The 17,033-nt window shown below is 37.4% G+C and overlaps 1 protein-coding gene across 1 annotated transcript in view; it reads left to right on the top strand.

Moving 5' to 3' along the window:
- Itsn2 (intersectin 2) overlaps window positions 1-17,033 on the top strand; it is a 101,675-nt gene that overhangs the window by 39,149 nt on the left and 45,493 nt on the right. Inside the window, exons 17-23 of the mRNA XM_033762143.1 lie at window positions 3,036-3,172; window positions 6,374-6,507; window positions 7,798-7,895; window positions 10,108-10,283; window positions 10,586-10,730; window positions 14,124-14,329; window positions 16,435-16,499. Coding sequence (XP_033618034.1) covers window positions 3,036-3,172; window positions 6,374-6,507; window positions 7,798-7,895; window positions 10,108-10,283; window positions 10,586-10,730; window positions 14,124-14,329; window positions 16,435-16,499 — 961 coding nt within the window. The remainder of the gene's footprint in view (window positions 1-3,035; window positions 3,173-6,373; window positions 6,508-7,797; window positions 7,896-10,107; window positions 10,284-10,585; window positions 10,731-14,123; window positions 14,330-16,434; window positions 16,500-17,033) is intronic.

Genomic DNA, 17,033 nt, shown 5'->3' with positions numbered 1-17,033 from the left:
ATCTGCTTGAAAAATGCCCTTTATTGTTTAGTGTGTTTACTTTGAAATAGGTTTATTAGTGATGGATTCTGTTTTGTTTTATTTCTGTAAATGTCTCTAATTCACTTTTATTTTTGAAAAATATTTTTCATATGTTATAGAATTCTAGGGTAGTTTTCTTTAAGTAATTAGAAAGCATTGTGTTTTGGCTTCCATATTTTTATATTATGAAATTAGCTGTCAGTGCTCAGAGAATTTAACCCTTTTTCCTTTGGTTAATTTTTTGTCTTTGGTTTCTCATAGTTTTGTGTAATACCCATGGGGCTCATGAGCTTCTATAAGATTCTGTCTTCATTACTTTAGCTTATATCTGTCTGTCTGTCTTTCTGATCTGTTACTAAAAATGGTAAAATAATCCCGTGGAGAATTCCACTGAGACTGATTATCTCAGATCTTTCCACTGAGACTTCATCATTTTAGCCTTACCTTCCAGTTAGCATTACAGTGAACATTTCCTCATAAAATCCAGTCTTAGAGATGGCTTATCAAAGTCGGAAAAACTGGATGCAGATGATTGCTCCCGTTTGTTTTAATGCGCTCTGAGAGGTGTGCATGTGGGGTCTCCTCACCGAAACTGAAGGCAGCTCTCTGCTCTGTGTCTCTCAGTCACCTTCTTTTGGAATGGAAAGGAATCATTGTTTATTTGAAATTCCTTTGAATCATTTAATTTTAAAATGTTTTCCCAACCAATAAATAACAATATTTTAGTAATGTAGTTATTTAATCTAATTCAACTGAAAGTAAGTATAGCATCCATGGAAGAGGATTGAGCAATACAGTGGAAATAGTTCAGAACTGCGGGATCTCAATCAAGTCATTTAATCTTCTGAGCCTCAGAAATGGTCATGAGAAAAAAGAAGTGGTCACAACACCATGTTTGACAAGATTGCTCTATTATCCAGTTGTTCATTTGTTCAGTTTGAGCCACTAATTTGCATCCTTTGACTTTTTCAGTGACTGGTGAAAATGTTTGACTTAGTTATGTTGCTTTATACCTGAGTATATGAGATGAAATTGAAAATTCGGTGACAGTAAAGGGCACATTGCCATAAATCCCCCCTCAGAGTCCTCCCTCTCGCTTCCAACGTGTGTCCCATTTTTCTTGCCACTTTCTAAAGCAGTTCTGAAAGTCCTTTTTCATGAGTGTCTTTTATGGTGCTGTCATAGCTTCCTTGATGTCTTCATCAAGGAACATTTACGTTTCATTAGAGTCATTTTAACTTTGGAGAAGAGCCAAAATTTTGTGCACAAATATGGAAATTTATATGAAACGGAGAAAAAATTCTACCCAACTATTGTCTAGCTCCCACCTTTGTCATGAAATTTCTTTTAATTACTTTAGGTTTTTTGTTTTGTTTTTTCCTTTCCTCCAGTCTCTTTTTCCCACTCCTTTATTCAGTACTCTATAGATTTCAAGTGAAAGAAATCCAATTCAAAGTAGTTCATCCAACAAGTGGTTATTGGTGGAATGTGGGGATGATGACTAAACGGGTAGAAAAGCTACTGGACAGGGACAGTTCCTGGGGCCGGGATCAGTGTCCGTACTGTTGAGCTGTTTGTGTCATTGAAAGCTCTAGAAGATTACTGCCCTAAGTGTTTCCCCTCACTTGTGCCCACTCTGATCCTTGCTTCTCACTTTCCTGTGTTGACTTGATTCCTACGTTCATGGTCTCCCTTTGTAGTGAGGCAGCTCCAGGTTTACTTTATCCCAGTTTAGTGAGCCCAGAGAAAGAAAAGTTTCTTCCTCCAGGGCCCATTCAGTACATCTGAATCCAGTGAAAATTCTTTGTTCCAGCTTCAGCTGTATTCGTGTCTTTTAGACCAGTTATTCCAAGCGGAGGTATGAGGTGCAGCTGTTAGACCGAGCGTAGTGATTATCCCTGAGTGGGAGTGGGAGGAGTGCTGACTTTGACAGACCCACCAAAGCTGCAAAGGATGGCGGGGAATGAGCACCCAGGGGAAGGAGGGTGTTGAAAGAAGGGGACAGAAAACAGCAAACGCACGCAGGTTTCTGGTAAGGCACTTGTCTTTGTCCTACATATGGGCACTTTGATATTGTGAATTATTTGACACCAAAGAGTATAGAGTTAGGAGTCAAGCAGCTGGAATTGGATCTGCTTGATTTTTTTTTTATTTTTTTTGTGTAAGGGGGAGTCAACTCAGGACTTTGTGCTTGCTAGGCAGGCAGTGGCACCACTGAGCTAAATTCCCCAGCCCCCTGTTTGAATTTTTTAATGGCACCTTGCATACAACTAGATGCTCAACAAGTAATTGCTTATTTAATTCCTGTTTGGAATTTGGTACCTTTCATTATTTTGGTTAATTTTAGTCACAGTTTTAGGCAGATACTTTCTTTTCCACTTTTAGTTTTGAAATAAATTATTGCAGTGGCACCACTGAGCTAAATTCCCCAGCCCCCTGTTTGAATTTTTTAATGGCACCTTGCATACAACTAGATGCTCAACAAGTAATTGCTTATTTAATTCCTGTTTGGAATTTGGTACCTTTCATTATTTTGGTTAATTTTAGTCACAGTTTTAGGCAGATACTTTCTTTTCCACTTTTAGTTTTGAAATAAATTATTTAATAATTGCTTGTGTTTCATTCAAGATCTTCACAGATACAGCTGCTGATAACTTGAAATATATAATAACTGAACAAAATTCCCTTTAATGTTATTACAAGCAAAGTATTCTCCCATATTTAAATGAATTGCTTTTTAATTGAAAATGCTATTCCAAATTAAAGAATTGGTTTATTAAAGATTCTGTGTTCTTGAGAAATGAACTGGTATGAAAGTAGGTGATCTTAACATATATTTGTCTCAGTAGCTGCTTGGCCTAAATACTTGTATCCAAGATTTTATCATCTAAATTTTTAAAAATTTAAATCTTTAACTTGTTGTAGGACTTTTGTCTTTTAATGTGAATGTCACATTCGATAAATGAGGGTATTTAAATCATGCAAGTATTAATTTATTTCCATTTTATCCTTAGGAACTGAGAGAAAGCTACAATACACAGCAGCTAGCCCTTGAACAGCTTCATAAGATCAAACATGACAAGTTGAAGGAAATTGAAAGAAAAAGATTAGAGCTAATACAGAAAAAGAAACTAGAAGATGAGGCTTCAAGGTAATATAACTTATAATATGCTTCGTTGCTAGTAGAATTCTAATTTTATTGCCTGTATCTTTAGCTTAACTATGGAAATTTAAGGGGAAGAAAAAATTACGCTAGCATGCTAATCATATTCTAAATTTTATAAATTCAATCCTCCTCTTCAGTCATGAATTTTATGTTTTGTAAGTAAAAAATACAGACTTCAGAGCAAGACCTGAGTTAGAATTCTTCATGTGCCACTTAGGACCTGGGTATCCAGGTTAAGTCACTTAATCTTTCTAAACCTCAGTTTCTCCATCTGAAAAAAAGACATTAATACACACAGTTTTTTGTGGTTTTTTTTGTTTTTGTTTTGTTTTGTTTTTTTGGTACTGGCGATAGAACTCAGGACCTTGCCCTTCCAAGGCAGGTGGTGGTACCACTGGGCTAAATCTCCGGCCCAATACACACAGTTGTAATAGGTAGTAGTGAACATTAAATCATCTAATATAGTGCACAGTATATTATCTTGCATGTAACAAGCAGTCATTAGTTCTATTTTCCTATAGGAAATCTATTACTTTTTCTGGAAAGATCATAAAAAACAAGTATTTAATTTTAATTTTATAGGAAAAGATTGTGTGTCAAATACTGTACTGGTGCATTTCTCTTTATGCCACGGAGATGCAGTATACTGATTGTCTCCATCTATAGCAAATTCTTTTTTTTAAGTATACTGAGTCTCCATCTATAGCAATTTCTTTTTTTTTTCTTCTTCTTTTTTTTTTTAGCAAATTCTTAAGAAGTAAATTACACGGGATATCTAAAGCCTAGAACCATTCCTTTAGTGATTTTACATGACTTTTTCTATCATTAAGATCCTTTTTTCTGGCCAGATGTGGTGTTGCACACCTGTAATCCTAGTGCTCTTGGAGGCTAAGGCAGGAGGATCCCAAGTTCAAGCCCAGTCTGAGCAAAACTTAGCAAGACCCTGTCTCAGAATTTTAAAAATTTAAAAGGGTAGCTTATTGTGGAGGCCCTGGCTTCAATCCCAATATTTTTTAAAAATAAATCCTTTCCTGATATAGTCCTCTTTCCCCCAAGTTATCTAGTGTAAGAAGTTAGTATACTTGTTTAACAAATATCAATAAGCCAATATTCTTTGGCTGTGGTGAAGAGTAGATGAGTAATGTCTGCAAAAGAGCTGGTCACTGAGGAAGAAAGAAAGACTGCTACATTTACAGACTTCATTCTTGATCTCAGAAAAGCAACTTCCAGCACATTTTTATTGGCAGACTATACTGTGTACACTGAGTTGCAGGTAAACCCTGAATTACCCTTTGCTTCTGGATTCCTCATAATTATAGTAGGGGATTCAGACAGTTAAATAAGTAGCTTGAATACTGTTTACTCTAAAATCCCTACTTTTGTGGCCTCCTAATGAGAGATAATAGAATACTATAGAAGTAGAAACAGTGGAATTCTTCATTTGCCACTTAACGTTGCACAAGGGAATTTTGCAGTGGTTACACCGCTAGTCATTGTGTCAGAACTTTCTGTTGACACTCACAGTTACATTGGTAACTCTTCATTCCACTCATAATTTCTTTTAGCCAACAGACCACATGAGTAATACACACTTTCATTTCATTCACCACCCTTGCCTATTATCTTACTGCAGTGGAGGGAAGAAAACAAAGACAAAGAGGACAGAAGTATGTGTAGGATCTAATCCGTCCAGAGCTGGGTTTTAGTACTGCATTTTAGATCATGTGGTTGTTTGCTCAGGTATTATCCCAAGTTACTGATAACAGGTTTCACATTATAGATGTGGCCCCTTTTGTCCGGCTTCTGAGATATCTTCTGGCACTGAACCAGTTTCTTATCCACTAGCTCTTGCATAAGAAAGTTTACCAGAATTGAATGACCTCTCTGGTGTTTTATTTATCGCACTGATATGTGGTAGATACTTGGATAGTGGTGTTTAAATGCTATGAGAAATCAAATGAGGCTAATACAGTCACTGTAAGCTTGGAAGGCATCAGGAAAAACACAGGGGAGCTGGAAAAGTCAGCTGAAGGGAAGTAAAGATGACCAGAAAAACAGTCCTCCAGGAAACCCAAATTTCAGTTACAGAAAGCCCTTGGAGAAAGCACCCTGTGATGAAAAAGACAGGACAGGAGGGTTTAGAAAGGGTTGAAGGAAGCTGATGGGGCATCAGGAAACCAGGAGACAGTTTGGGGATGAAGAGAAAAGACTAAATGATCAAGGGCCTACAGTTGTTTGTATTATTCAGGGTTTCCAAATTTGATTAGGAATTAAGGAATAGGAACTTTAGACGTAAGCCAGGATTCCCACTTTGATGGGGTATGTGCTCTCCAGTCCCAGTGATAGACGGCTACAGTCTATCGCTATAGGCTACAGTCTATAGGCTCCACTGCCTATATCGTGCCTTGAGAAGGTACTAAATTTAGTGGTGGCTCTTCTGCCTCGTAGGAAGTTTATAAAAATACATGCAAGGGAAAACTATGGTGTGTACTATTAGTTCTAACACTAAAATAATTAAATCTGATTGAAGATCATCTTAACTATCAGCTGGACCTGGTGGTAAACGCCTATAATCCCAGTACTTAGGATGGGACAGGACAGCTGCTTTGAGTTCAAGACCATCCTGGGCTACAAAGCAAGACCCTGTCTTTAAACAAACAAACAAACATCTCAGTGATCAAATGACAGAAGCGTGGTCCTATGGGCCTACAGAGAAAAATGTTATCTAAGCAAGTATAAAAAACTTTTTGAGAAGATAGTTCAAAAAGCAGGCAAGCTTTTCAGAAGCATCTCCCACTTCCACAGCACTAAGTTCCCACGGCAAGGACTAGAGAGAACAGGAGGTTAAAGCTGGAAGTCCGGCCTCCTGAAGAATCTGGGTGGGAAGGATTTTTAGATGTTTGCAAAATTGTTCCATTTTTTCCCCTCCTCTCCTTGGATTGGGAAGTTGGCTGCAGTGGGTAGTTTGAGGTGTGGGGAACTCTCAGTTATGCTTCCCAGCTGACCCCTTAGCCCAAGACTGATTGACTGGCTTCAGTTTGATCCACCTCTGCTATTTCTCCCATCCCTCCACTAATACCTTGTTGCTAGTTCTCCAGCTACAGGAACCAGAACTTCTATTACATTTTTATTTAGTGTAAAGAAAACATTATGGCATTATGCAAACTGCTTTTGTTCTATTTCAAGGAAAGCAAAGCAAGGAAAAGAAAATTTATGGAGAGAAAGTCTTAGAAAGGAGGAAGAAGAGAAACAGAAGCGACTTCAGGAAGAAAAAACACAAGAAAAAATTCAAGAGGATCGAAAAGCTGAAGAGAAACAATGTAAGGAAAAGATAAAAATATATTTGATTCTCTTAAGGCAAAGCAACAATCTAATGAGAGACAGAAAAAAGAAAAAGCAAAGATGCTAATCTTAGAAAAAACATTTAGAATTAATCTTGGATGAGAAGTCTGTAGACCTCCTAAAATAGAGGACAGAAATCTTAAGCACAGCAGGAGGAGAGCAGATAGTGTACCACTGACTGCCTGAAAAGACCCTGGCATAGTTTTCATAAGTACTGTATAAACAGTTTTGAATATTTTATTCAATCAGTATAACTAAGCTTTTTTTTTTGGTACCAGGGCTCGAATTTGGGTCCTTGTGTTTACAAGGCAGGCAGCGGAACCACTAAGCTAAATCCCCAGCCCTAAGCTATTTATTTTAATGAAACAACAGTAAATTTTAAGGTTTTACATATTGAACTTTTCTCAGAAGCAATACTTTGGTTTTTTTGGGTTTTGTTTGTTTTTGGTACGGGGGATTGAACTCAGTCCTTGAGCTTTTGAGGCAGGTGGTGGAACCACTACATTGAACTTTTCTCAGAAGCAATACTTTGGTTTTTTTGGGTTTTGTTTTTGGTACGGGGGATTGAACTCAGTCCTTGAGCTTTTGAGGCAGGTGGTGGAACCACTGAACTAAAGCCCTGGCCCTGCAATCAAACACTTCGTTTTTTATCTCCCTCCCAGGCCTTTCGTATAGTACTTTAATATGGTTGTATCCTCTTTTGCATGCATAAACCTTTCAATTCATATTAACAGTACAATGTGTTCAGAATGTCACAAGCTAAAGCATCTATTCTAAAAATGAGCAAGTAAAATATTTCTAATCTTATCAAATCGAGTAGACTTCTACTGTTTGACCTTTAGTAGCTCACTGGTAACTCTTCAGCCAACCTGGTTTACTTGTTGATGTCATTTGTGACCCTTTGTGCTTTTCTTCCCTGTTGGGTCCTGACCCCCACAGAAGAAACCCTGCTTAATCCCCTTCCCCTGTGCAGGGTGTGGCCTGGCCTGGCTCCATCCCCACCCTCCAGGATCCTGTGCCTCAGCCTGCACAGCTTCCCTGTTTTACTGCCTCCTGCCTTATTTGAGAGGAACATCCTTCTTTGCTTTAATATTGACTATATGATTGGTTGGGACCTTTAAGTCCTAACAAGTCTGTGTCCAGTGAATTTTCATTGTACCTTTTTGATGCTCAACTTTTTCTTTCAGGTTTTAAGAGGTCTTTATTGATTCATAGCAAAGATGTATATACATGAAAGTAGCAGCTTATAACAATTACCTTCTCTTTAGGTGAGACAGCTACTGCTTTGGTGAATTATAGAGCATTATACCCCTTTGAAGCAAGGAACCATGATGAGATGAGTTTCAGCTCTGGGGATATAATTCAGGTAGGAAATAAAGTCTTTTTTCTACCGAATAAGCTGAATACATTGTAAAATATTACTTTCTATAATAACACATTGACCAGAATTTTTCAGTTATTTTCTTAAAGTTTCATAAACATCACTTCAGTTGGTCCTTAGAACACGCCTCCTGTGTAACATTCCTGTGTATAGAACTGTTTTTATTACTACTATATTCTAGGCACGGAAGCTTAGAGTCACACAAATTGTAACTGTCAGCATTGCAGTGCCAGAGTGGAATGCAAGTATTTGTCTTTTGATTCCCAAGTACAGTGTTCTTTTAACTATGCCATGTTGTTTCCCATTATAAAAGGTGGTTCTGATTATATTATTTTAACAAATTAAAAATAAAATTTTGAAGGTGGGTATGGTGGCACATGCCTGTAATTCCATCACTAAGGAGGCTGAGGCAGGAGAATCACCATGAGTTCAAGGCCAGCCTGAAATACATAGTGTGACTCTGTCTCAAAATATCAAAAAAAATAAAATTTTGAGGCACTGGTTATTTTGTGGTAACTGTTAAAAAGCACTAGAATTAGGTTCTGAAGCCCTTGGAACAAAGGTTATTGCATTGTCACAATCTGTACAATGTATGCACAGGAGAAGATTCAGAGAGTCGCTTTTGCTAGAGCTAGTATAGTATAATGGAAACAGTATAGGTTTTAGAAGCTGCAAACTTGGACTTTAGTTTCTGTATGGTATGTGAATTATATCTTAACAGGCCATTATTTAAAAACAAAAAGAAGGGCTGGGATTTAGCTCAGTGGTGCCCATGCCTGTCTGGCAAGTACAAGGTCCTGAGTTCGATTTCCAGTACCAAAAAAAAAAAAAAAAAGAGTTGAATGTGTACCTTCTATATGACCCAGCCATTCCACACTTAGCTATTTCCCCAAGAAAACAAAGTATTTCCATATGAAGGGAAATGTTCATAGCAGCTTTATTTGTAATAGCTAAAGACTGGAAAGAACTCCATTGTTTTATCTGCTGATGAGAGGATGAACAAAGTTTGGCATTTCCATATGATGGAATAACTCAAGCAACAAAAGGAGCGAAGGCCGCGGTGAATATCAGGCACTGCAGACACGCATTAATAAAACAAGAATTGGAAGAAAGGAATGAGTGACTTATACTCGTTATAATGTGGACAGGCTGCAAAATCAGTTGTGTGAAAGAAGGCAGATAGGAAAAGGACACATATTGTATAATTTTATTTATATAAAATTCTAGAAAGTGCAGACTAATCTATAGTAACAGAAGGCAGGCCAGGATTGACAGTGGAACAGGAGGAAACTTTGTGGGGTGATGGGCATATTCGTTATCTTGATTGACATTGATTTATGCAGGCATATACGTATTTTAAAACATCAAATTTAACTTCTTAAATGTGAAATTAATGTTAATCATACCCTCAAAAGCTATTTTTATAAATATTAATGGGTTCTGTATGATTTTAATGGAAAGTGGAGCAAAGACACAGTTGGCATATTTATTCAGCAAAGTAGGCAGATATGTACAAGGCTAGATGGAGTCAATAAAAAGGCTCACAGACAAACAGAAGAGATGTGCACATAAGCAATACAGTGTGATATGCTATTTATGATAGTATATGTACTCTGGCCTGATTTGGGGAAGTTGATAATCTTCAAGGATCAGTAAAGATTACAGTGATTTTTGGTACAAAATGCTGGATGTGGTGGCATACTTCTGTAATTCTAGCATTCTGAGAGGCTGAGGCAGGAAGGTTGCAAGTTTGAGCCTAGCCTGGCCAACTTAGTGAGTTAATGAGACCCTGCCTCAAAAATAAAAATAATTAGAAGGGACTAGGGATATAGCTCAGTGTGGATAATGGAACAAATTTAAGAAATAGCAGGATCAACGTAGTATTTAGTAATACAGAAGAAACCAAGAAGAATGTCAAGTTTTGCTATTCAGCAATGGAAATCAGGGCAAAGGAGCCTTGGCTTGGGGAGATTGTTTTTCATCACAAGCTCTGCATAATGCTGTTTGTCTTTGTAAACTGTTTCCATGCATTCACTTGGATAAAATAATAACCTAATAATTTGGAGAAAAAGCCTTAACTATTAATTAATAGGTTCAGTTCTGAAAGTGAGAATACCATACAGTAGTCTGCACCTTTTTCCACTGTAAATATGTTGGGTCTGAGCAATGTTAGTAACTCTTCTTTTTGTTTCCATAGGTTGATGAAAAAACTGTAGGAGAGCCTGGTTGGCTTTATGGTAGTTTTCAGGGAAGCTTTGGCTGGTTTCCAGGCAACTATGTAGAAAAACTGCCATCAAGTGAAAAAGCTATGTCTCCTAAGAAGGCCTTACTTCCTCCCACAGTATCTTTACCTGCTACCTCATCTTCGTCCGAGTAAGTTTTGAGTTAATGGTGCAATTCCTTTCTCTGTCAGTATGTAGATGCTAGTGCATAATTGTGTCAGCCTGATACTTCCTCATACTGCTAATTAGGGCTGAACTTTCCCAAGAGGACCTCTCGTTCCAAATCTAATACTGAAATGTATCAAATGAAAACATGGGTCAGTAGTTTGTTCATGAATTGTTTTTTCCCACAAACTGTGTTTAAACCTACTGTATATGATATACTAGTAGAAAAATTGATGGTACTTCATTAGGGTCTAAACAATTAAATATATTAAAGTGTTATATTTGCAGACCACTTTCTTCAAGTCAACCAGCATCAGTGACTGATTATCAAAATGTATCTTTTTCAAACCTAACTGTTAATGCCTCATGGCAGAAAAAATCAGCTTTTACTCGCACTGTGTCCCCTGGGTCCATATCACCTATCCATGGACAGGTATGTGGTGTGTAATTTTGTGTACTTTATTCTGTGAATTTGCTCTGTTAATATGAAACTGAATGAAGACTTTGTACCAAGGCGTTATTCACTCATTTAACCAAAGCATCTGTTTTCTCTGCTTAACATGTGATGTGAAATTGAAGAATGATTATTAGACAATTTTCAGTAATTAATTACCAGAACAGTTTTTTCTAAAATAAGTAATTTATCTGAGAACCTTGGAACTTTATTATATGCATTTAGTCTCTTAAATTAGATAATAATCATTATAAGTATTGTTACCTTAACATTTCTAAAAAAAATTGCAGGCTTTATCACAATAAAGTCCTATAAGATTCACCTTGATTCATAAATGATTATTAAATCATTATAGATTCTCAAATTTTATTGTGCACTAGAAGTTAAAGGAAAAACAAGTTAGAATTTGCTGCCTTTAAGTAATTCATAATCTAATAAAGGAGAAAGATATGCCAATAACTACAAAGTAGGAGAAATGTAATAAAGATTCTTACAAAATTCTGAAAGGAGATATGCCAATAACTACAAAGTAGGAGAAATGTAATAAAGATTCTTACAAAATTCTGAAAGGAGATATGCCAATAACTACAAAGTAGGAGAAATGTAATAAAGATTCTTACAAAATTCTGAAAGGAGATATGCCAATAACTACAAAGTAGGAGAAATGTAATAAAGATTCTTACAAAATTCTGAAAGGAGATATGCCAATAACTACAAAGTAGGAGAAATGTAATAAAGATTCTTACAAAATTCTGAAAGGAGAAAACATCTCAGTCTGGGAATTGGAGTCATCTTCACTAATGGAACATATTTCAATAGGGCCGCCATTGATAAGCAGGATTTCACCAAGCAGGAGTTATTCCAGTGAAAGTACAATTTGGAGAGTCACTGAAGCATAGCAGTACAAACTGCCATATTTTCCCCAAAATAAGACTGAGGCTTATATTAACTTTTGCTTCAAAAGACCCAGTAGGACTTAATTTCATGGGATGTCTTATTTTTCATGTACAATAATCTACATTTATTCATGTAGAAAACTACATTTAAGCCGGGCATGGTGGCACGAGCCTGTAATCCTAGCACTCGGGAGGCTGAGGCAGGAGGATCGCTGTGAGTTTGAGACCAGCCTGGGCACACAGTGAGTTCCAGAGCAGTCTCAACTACATAGTGAGACCCTGTCTCAAAAAAACAGAAAAAAAAAAAAGAAAACTACATTTATTCAGATACCCGCATATCCCCTTCCTCTGGAAAATTGTCGGTTATTCTTCAAACCCCAAATTCCGGTCTGAATTCCTTGTGACTCCATTTCCGGTAGAACCATTGGCCCCCATCTCATGACCAGCGCTCCTTAAATGAGCGCTCTTGTCCATGCAGCCTGCTCACAGTGCATTGGCAACACAAATGTCATTGATGTTATCCCATGAATTCTTCACCCAAGTCACGATCTCTTGCAGGTAAGGCTTCACAAAGTTTCCATTAAATCAAAAGACTTACAAGACAAGAGAGGCAACAAAAATGACATTTAACAATGATGGTCCTCACAAAAGTAAAGAAAAATTGCAGGCACCAAATTCAGGAAATATTTCTTTATTTCACATGAGTGCATTAAATATGTCTGTTGCAATATACAGCGTATGGGTTCTTATTAGACACATCCACGTCCATTCGTTATCAGATGTGCACATCACTGGTGCGTTGTGTCTGTGCTCTGATTGGTCACTGGCAGTAAGTCTCAAGTTCCTCTGTTTACATAGGTGTTTATTGCTCATTCAAAGTGCTCACTTGTGTACTTACAAATACTTAATTGTAATTTACTATTTAAGTAGTAATGTCAGTGTTATGTATTTACATTTAATTACATATTTCTTTTACAGTTCACTACTTCTGCCGTGTGTTGCGACAAAGCATATGTGTTTGGCTGATGATCTTAACTGGGGCTTACCGTGGGAGTGGGGCTTATAGTACAACCATCCTGAAAAAATTGTGCAAGGGTTTATTTTCTGATTGGGCCTTATTTTCAGGGAAATACAGTGATTGTGGGAAATGATAATTGCTTAGAGAGTATAGTTAGAATACAGGATTCATAGAGAAAGGGTTAAGAGGTGAAGTTGAGGTTTATTGATGAGCATTTAATACCATGTTAGACGACTTGGTAGTGACAAGCCGAGAGAGGTTTTTAAGAGAGGAATTAATGGTATGCTTAAGAAAAATAACTCTGGTGGTAATGTAGAGGCTATATTGGCAGAAGGAAGCAAAGGAAGATTAGTTAAGAGGGGCTAATACAATAACTAAGTTATGAGATGTGTTGTAAACCAGTGGTGTAGTAATAAAAATGATAGAAGGTATAAAGAACTGACATAAAAGCCGGGGGTTTAGCTCAGCGGTGCCGCACCTGCCTTGCAAGCACAAGGTCCTGAGTTCAATCCCCGGTACCAAAAAGAATTTCCGTAAAATAGTTCATTGAAGGTGGAGAGTGAAAAGGAGCTGGAGTTAAAGATAATTCTTTAGTCTTTAACTCGAGCACCTGAAAGAACTTTGATATCGTTGTCTTTGATGGACAGTGCTGGTAGAGTGGGTTTAGTGTTCCTAAACCCTCAGAGTGATTACATTTCAGGATATGCTGACTTGAGGTGTCTGCCAGAGGGAACACCCAGCAGGTATTTGATATGCAAGTTGGGAGCTCAAGAGATAAAGTTACACTGGAAAGTATAGATTTATAGGGAGGCATAAATAAGATTACCTTGGAGGTCATGTGGAACAGTAAGGGAAAAGGGCTGGACAAGAGGACCCCTCAGTTACCAGAGGAGCTTCAGGAACTACAGCAGTGTCAGCACTGTTCCGAGATCAAGGCGAGGAGGCTTTCAGAAGAAGCTTTTCACTTTGCTGTTGTTATTTGTAACCCGTCCGGAAAAGGTTCAGTCGTGTGGTGATACAAAACCTAAATTGTAAGGGATTGAGGGGTGACACCGGAAGATAACTTTAAGACAGTTTTTTCTTTAGGGAGTTTAGACACAGAAGAAAGTAGAGAAAAGAGGGACTTGATGATTACAAAATACTTTTAAAACGTGAGAGGGCGTAATACAGTATTTAGAAGACTAGTGCGAGGTAGGCTTTGCTTGTACCCTTGAGTACTCACCGCTTCCCTCTGTATCGGTGATGTTTTCTGAATGGCAGGTGTTCAGGAAGTCTGCTCCTGATTGGGTTGTCCCTCATACAAAGTTTTAGGGCAGGTGGTAGATTGCCGTTAAGTCACCACCACACCAAACCAATCTCTGTTTGCACAATAAATATGTTATATCCTGGGAAGCCGACATCTTGGTAACCATGGTATTTCATTTGTTTTTCCCTGTGTGTGTGGCTGTGTGTTCACAGGGGCAGGTTGTAGAAAACCTGAAAGCACAGGCCCTTTGTTCATGGACTGCCAAGAAAGATAACCACTTGAACTTCTCAAAGCATGACATCATTACTGTCTTAGAGCAACAAGAGAATTGGTGGTTTGGGGAGGTACATGGAAGAAGAGGCTGGTTTCCAAAATCTTACGTCAAGATCATTCCTGGGAGTGAAGTGAAGCGTGAAGAGTAAGCGTCTCTGTTTCTATGAGATGTGGATATTGGTGCTCTCACTAATAAGGCAGCCATTGTGTGACAGATTTGCAGTAATAAAAGTTTGTGCTTGAGTTTGGTACCCAAAAGATGATTCTCAGGGTAAAAAGGCACATGCAGATGCTTGAACTTGTTTTAAACTATTCTTCAAGTTTTTTTTTTTCAGATTTATAAAGTTTTCAAAGTGTTATACTTGAAATCTTAATGTATTGCTTTCTTGATGCCATAAGCTCAATTAGAGAAATTATTTTTCATTTCCTTAGGGGCATTTCTCCCTTGTTTACTAAAACTTTTCATCTTTAAATAATTATTTTTTTGTTGTTTTGTTTCTGTACTAGAGATTGAACCCAGGGCCTTCACACTGAGCTAAGTCCCCAGCACTGTTTTATTACCCAGGTGGGGCTCAAACTTGTGATGCTCCTGCCTCAGCCTACCAGGTGCTGGAATACAGGTGTGCTCCACTCCACCCCACTTCTAAATAATTCCTGACTGAGGGCCTCACCTTTACCAGCTTGGAGCATTCCCACCTCTGGGCATCTGGGGTTCCTTAAACGTCACGTCACAATTGCCCATAGCGTGTAGTGTTACAGTTACTGACTTTTTAAGCCTGTATTGTTATCGAGGAACCTCATGGAGCTTCCGGTCCATCTTTTTTATGGTAATCATTTATTTTTCAGTTTTTTCGTGCCTAATACAATCTTTGTACATAATAACTTGAATTACGTTAGCTCAGCGAATGAGGAAAGAAATAAATGATCAAATGAATGAACTTTCAAATGAGCAGAAACCGAAAACTAGAGAGTTAAGATCTGGCCTTGATTTCCTGGTCTGTGGAGGAATCAAGTTATCCAATATCTTTAATACAAAGAAGAAATATACTGTAGCATGGCTGTGGGTAGCTGTCTTCCGTGGTTCACATGGAAGCTCATCTGGACAGAAGAGCAGTCTGACATAATGAAAGGCGCTGCTCTTGGGAACAGGAGACCTGAGTTCCAGTTCTACTGTACTTGCCAGGCCACAGAGAAACCTGCGGTCTTCTGTGCTCTGACTGAATGGGAAGATTGAACTAAATAACCTTTAAGGATTCTTTGAGTGCTGAATCTCTGCTTAATAATGTTTGGTTCAAATGTAGGAATTTGCTTTTCAAATTGACATAGAATTTTGGAAGTGTGAAATAACAACAGTAATACATTGCTGAAATTTGTGTGCCAACATTGTGCCTGGCCCTCTGTAGGAAATCTTATTTAATCTTCTTCATGTTTTACACAGAAGAAAACTTAAGCTAAAAGAGATGATGTTTACATGTTTTAGAGGGCATTTCCTCTAATTTTCCATTCAGTTACCTGTTCATTCTAAACGATCAGGGCCGTGTAACTTGAGAGCCTGCAGTAGTGGAGACTTCAGCACTAAACGTGGCAGTCTCTTCAGTCCTGGCCGTGAGTTTTAGTAAGGTTTCCCTTCTGTCAACCTGAAAACCACTTCACTTACACTGAAAAGTTCATACCGAGGCCTGGGGCCTGGTGTGTCCTACTGGTATCTAGTCCATAAACCTGACAGGCTTCCTGACTTTTGAAAACAGGTTTTCTATATTAAAATGAAAATTAAAGTTATACTGTTCTGAGATCTAAGAAAGCTTTTATTACTTATGTATTTTAGTGTAATATACTATAAACAAATAAAAGCCGTTTTATTGCCCAAGCCAGGCCTTGTAAATGCTTTACCAAAGGACTTGCCTACTTTGTAATGTGCCAGTGTCTTAAGTTCCATCTGAAAGATAGTTCTGCTCACATTTGAGACACTGCAAACCATATTGAACTTACTTTAGTATAAAGTGTAGAAGTTTATAATTAGATGTTCTTTCTGCAGAAGGATTTTGTGTATGAGAGAATTGATAGACTATACTGAGACAGGGAATTAATTTGAGAAAACCCTAAAACAATGTACTGCTGAAACTGAAATATTCATCAGATCACTGTTCTTGGTTTGTTTGGTTTTTGGGGTTTTTTGCTGCTGTTGTTTTGATTGTTTGTATCTTTTTCATTTGTTTCATTTTTGTTTCTTATGGTGTATTTATTTGGCAGGCCAGAAGCTTTGTATGCACCTATAAATAAGAAACCTACCTCCACAGCCTATCCAGTTGGAGAAGGTGAGCTTTTGGCAGTCATAAATTAAATGGGAGTCATTTTAGTGACTGACTCATTGTTTGACTTCACACATTGTTTTTCTCCCTGTTTCTGTACCTTGGCATTAAAGTGAGGTTAGGAAAACGTGCTGTATCTGTTCACATTAATGTTGAAGATACTGAGAAAACATGGCTTGGTACTTTTAGGAAATCAGTGCTAAAAAATGTCAGCAAAGACTGGTTTAGTAAATAAAATTATAAATAGTGCTACAATGACTGCAGATTTTTAGGGGGTAAGAAAACCTTGGTACATGTACTTTTCTACAAACTGCGCTTCATTTATAGTATGCCATATAAATCATTAATTAAGATTTGAAATTATGGTACTGTTTAAATACTGCAAAGAATTTTAAAGAATTTTTTTTTGTATAGCCTTTTGAGTTGTTTGGTTAATAAATTATTTTGATTTTGCTAATGTGAAAAATGAAATTTCAGGCCATATTTCTTTTCTTTTCTTTTTTTGTTTTTTTTGTTTGTTTTTTTTTTTTTTTTTTTCCA

This window comes from Fukomys damarensis, unplaced genomic scaffold (genome assembly GCF_012274545.1).
Source record: "Fukomys damarensis isolate Sample0158 unplaced genomic scaffold, DMR_v1.0_HiC HiC_scaffold_2, whole genome shotgun sequence".
NCBI classification, from domain to species: Eukaryota; Metazoa; Chordata; class Mammalia; order Rodentia; family Bathyergidae; genus Fukomys; species Fukomys damarensis.
This window is presented reverse-complemented; position numbering and strand designations above follow the sequence as displayed.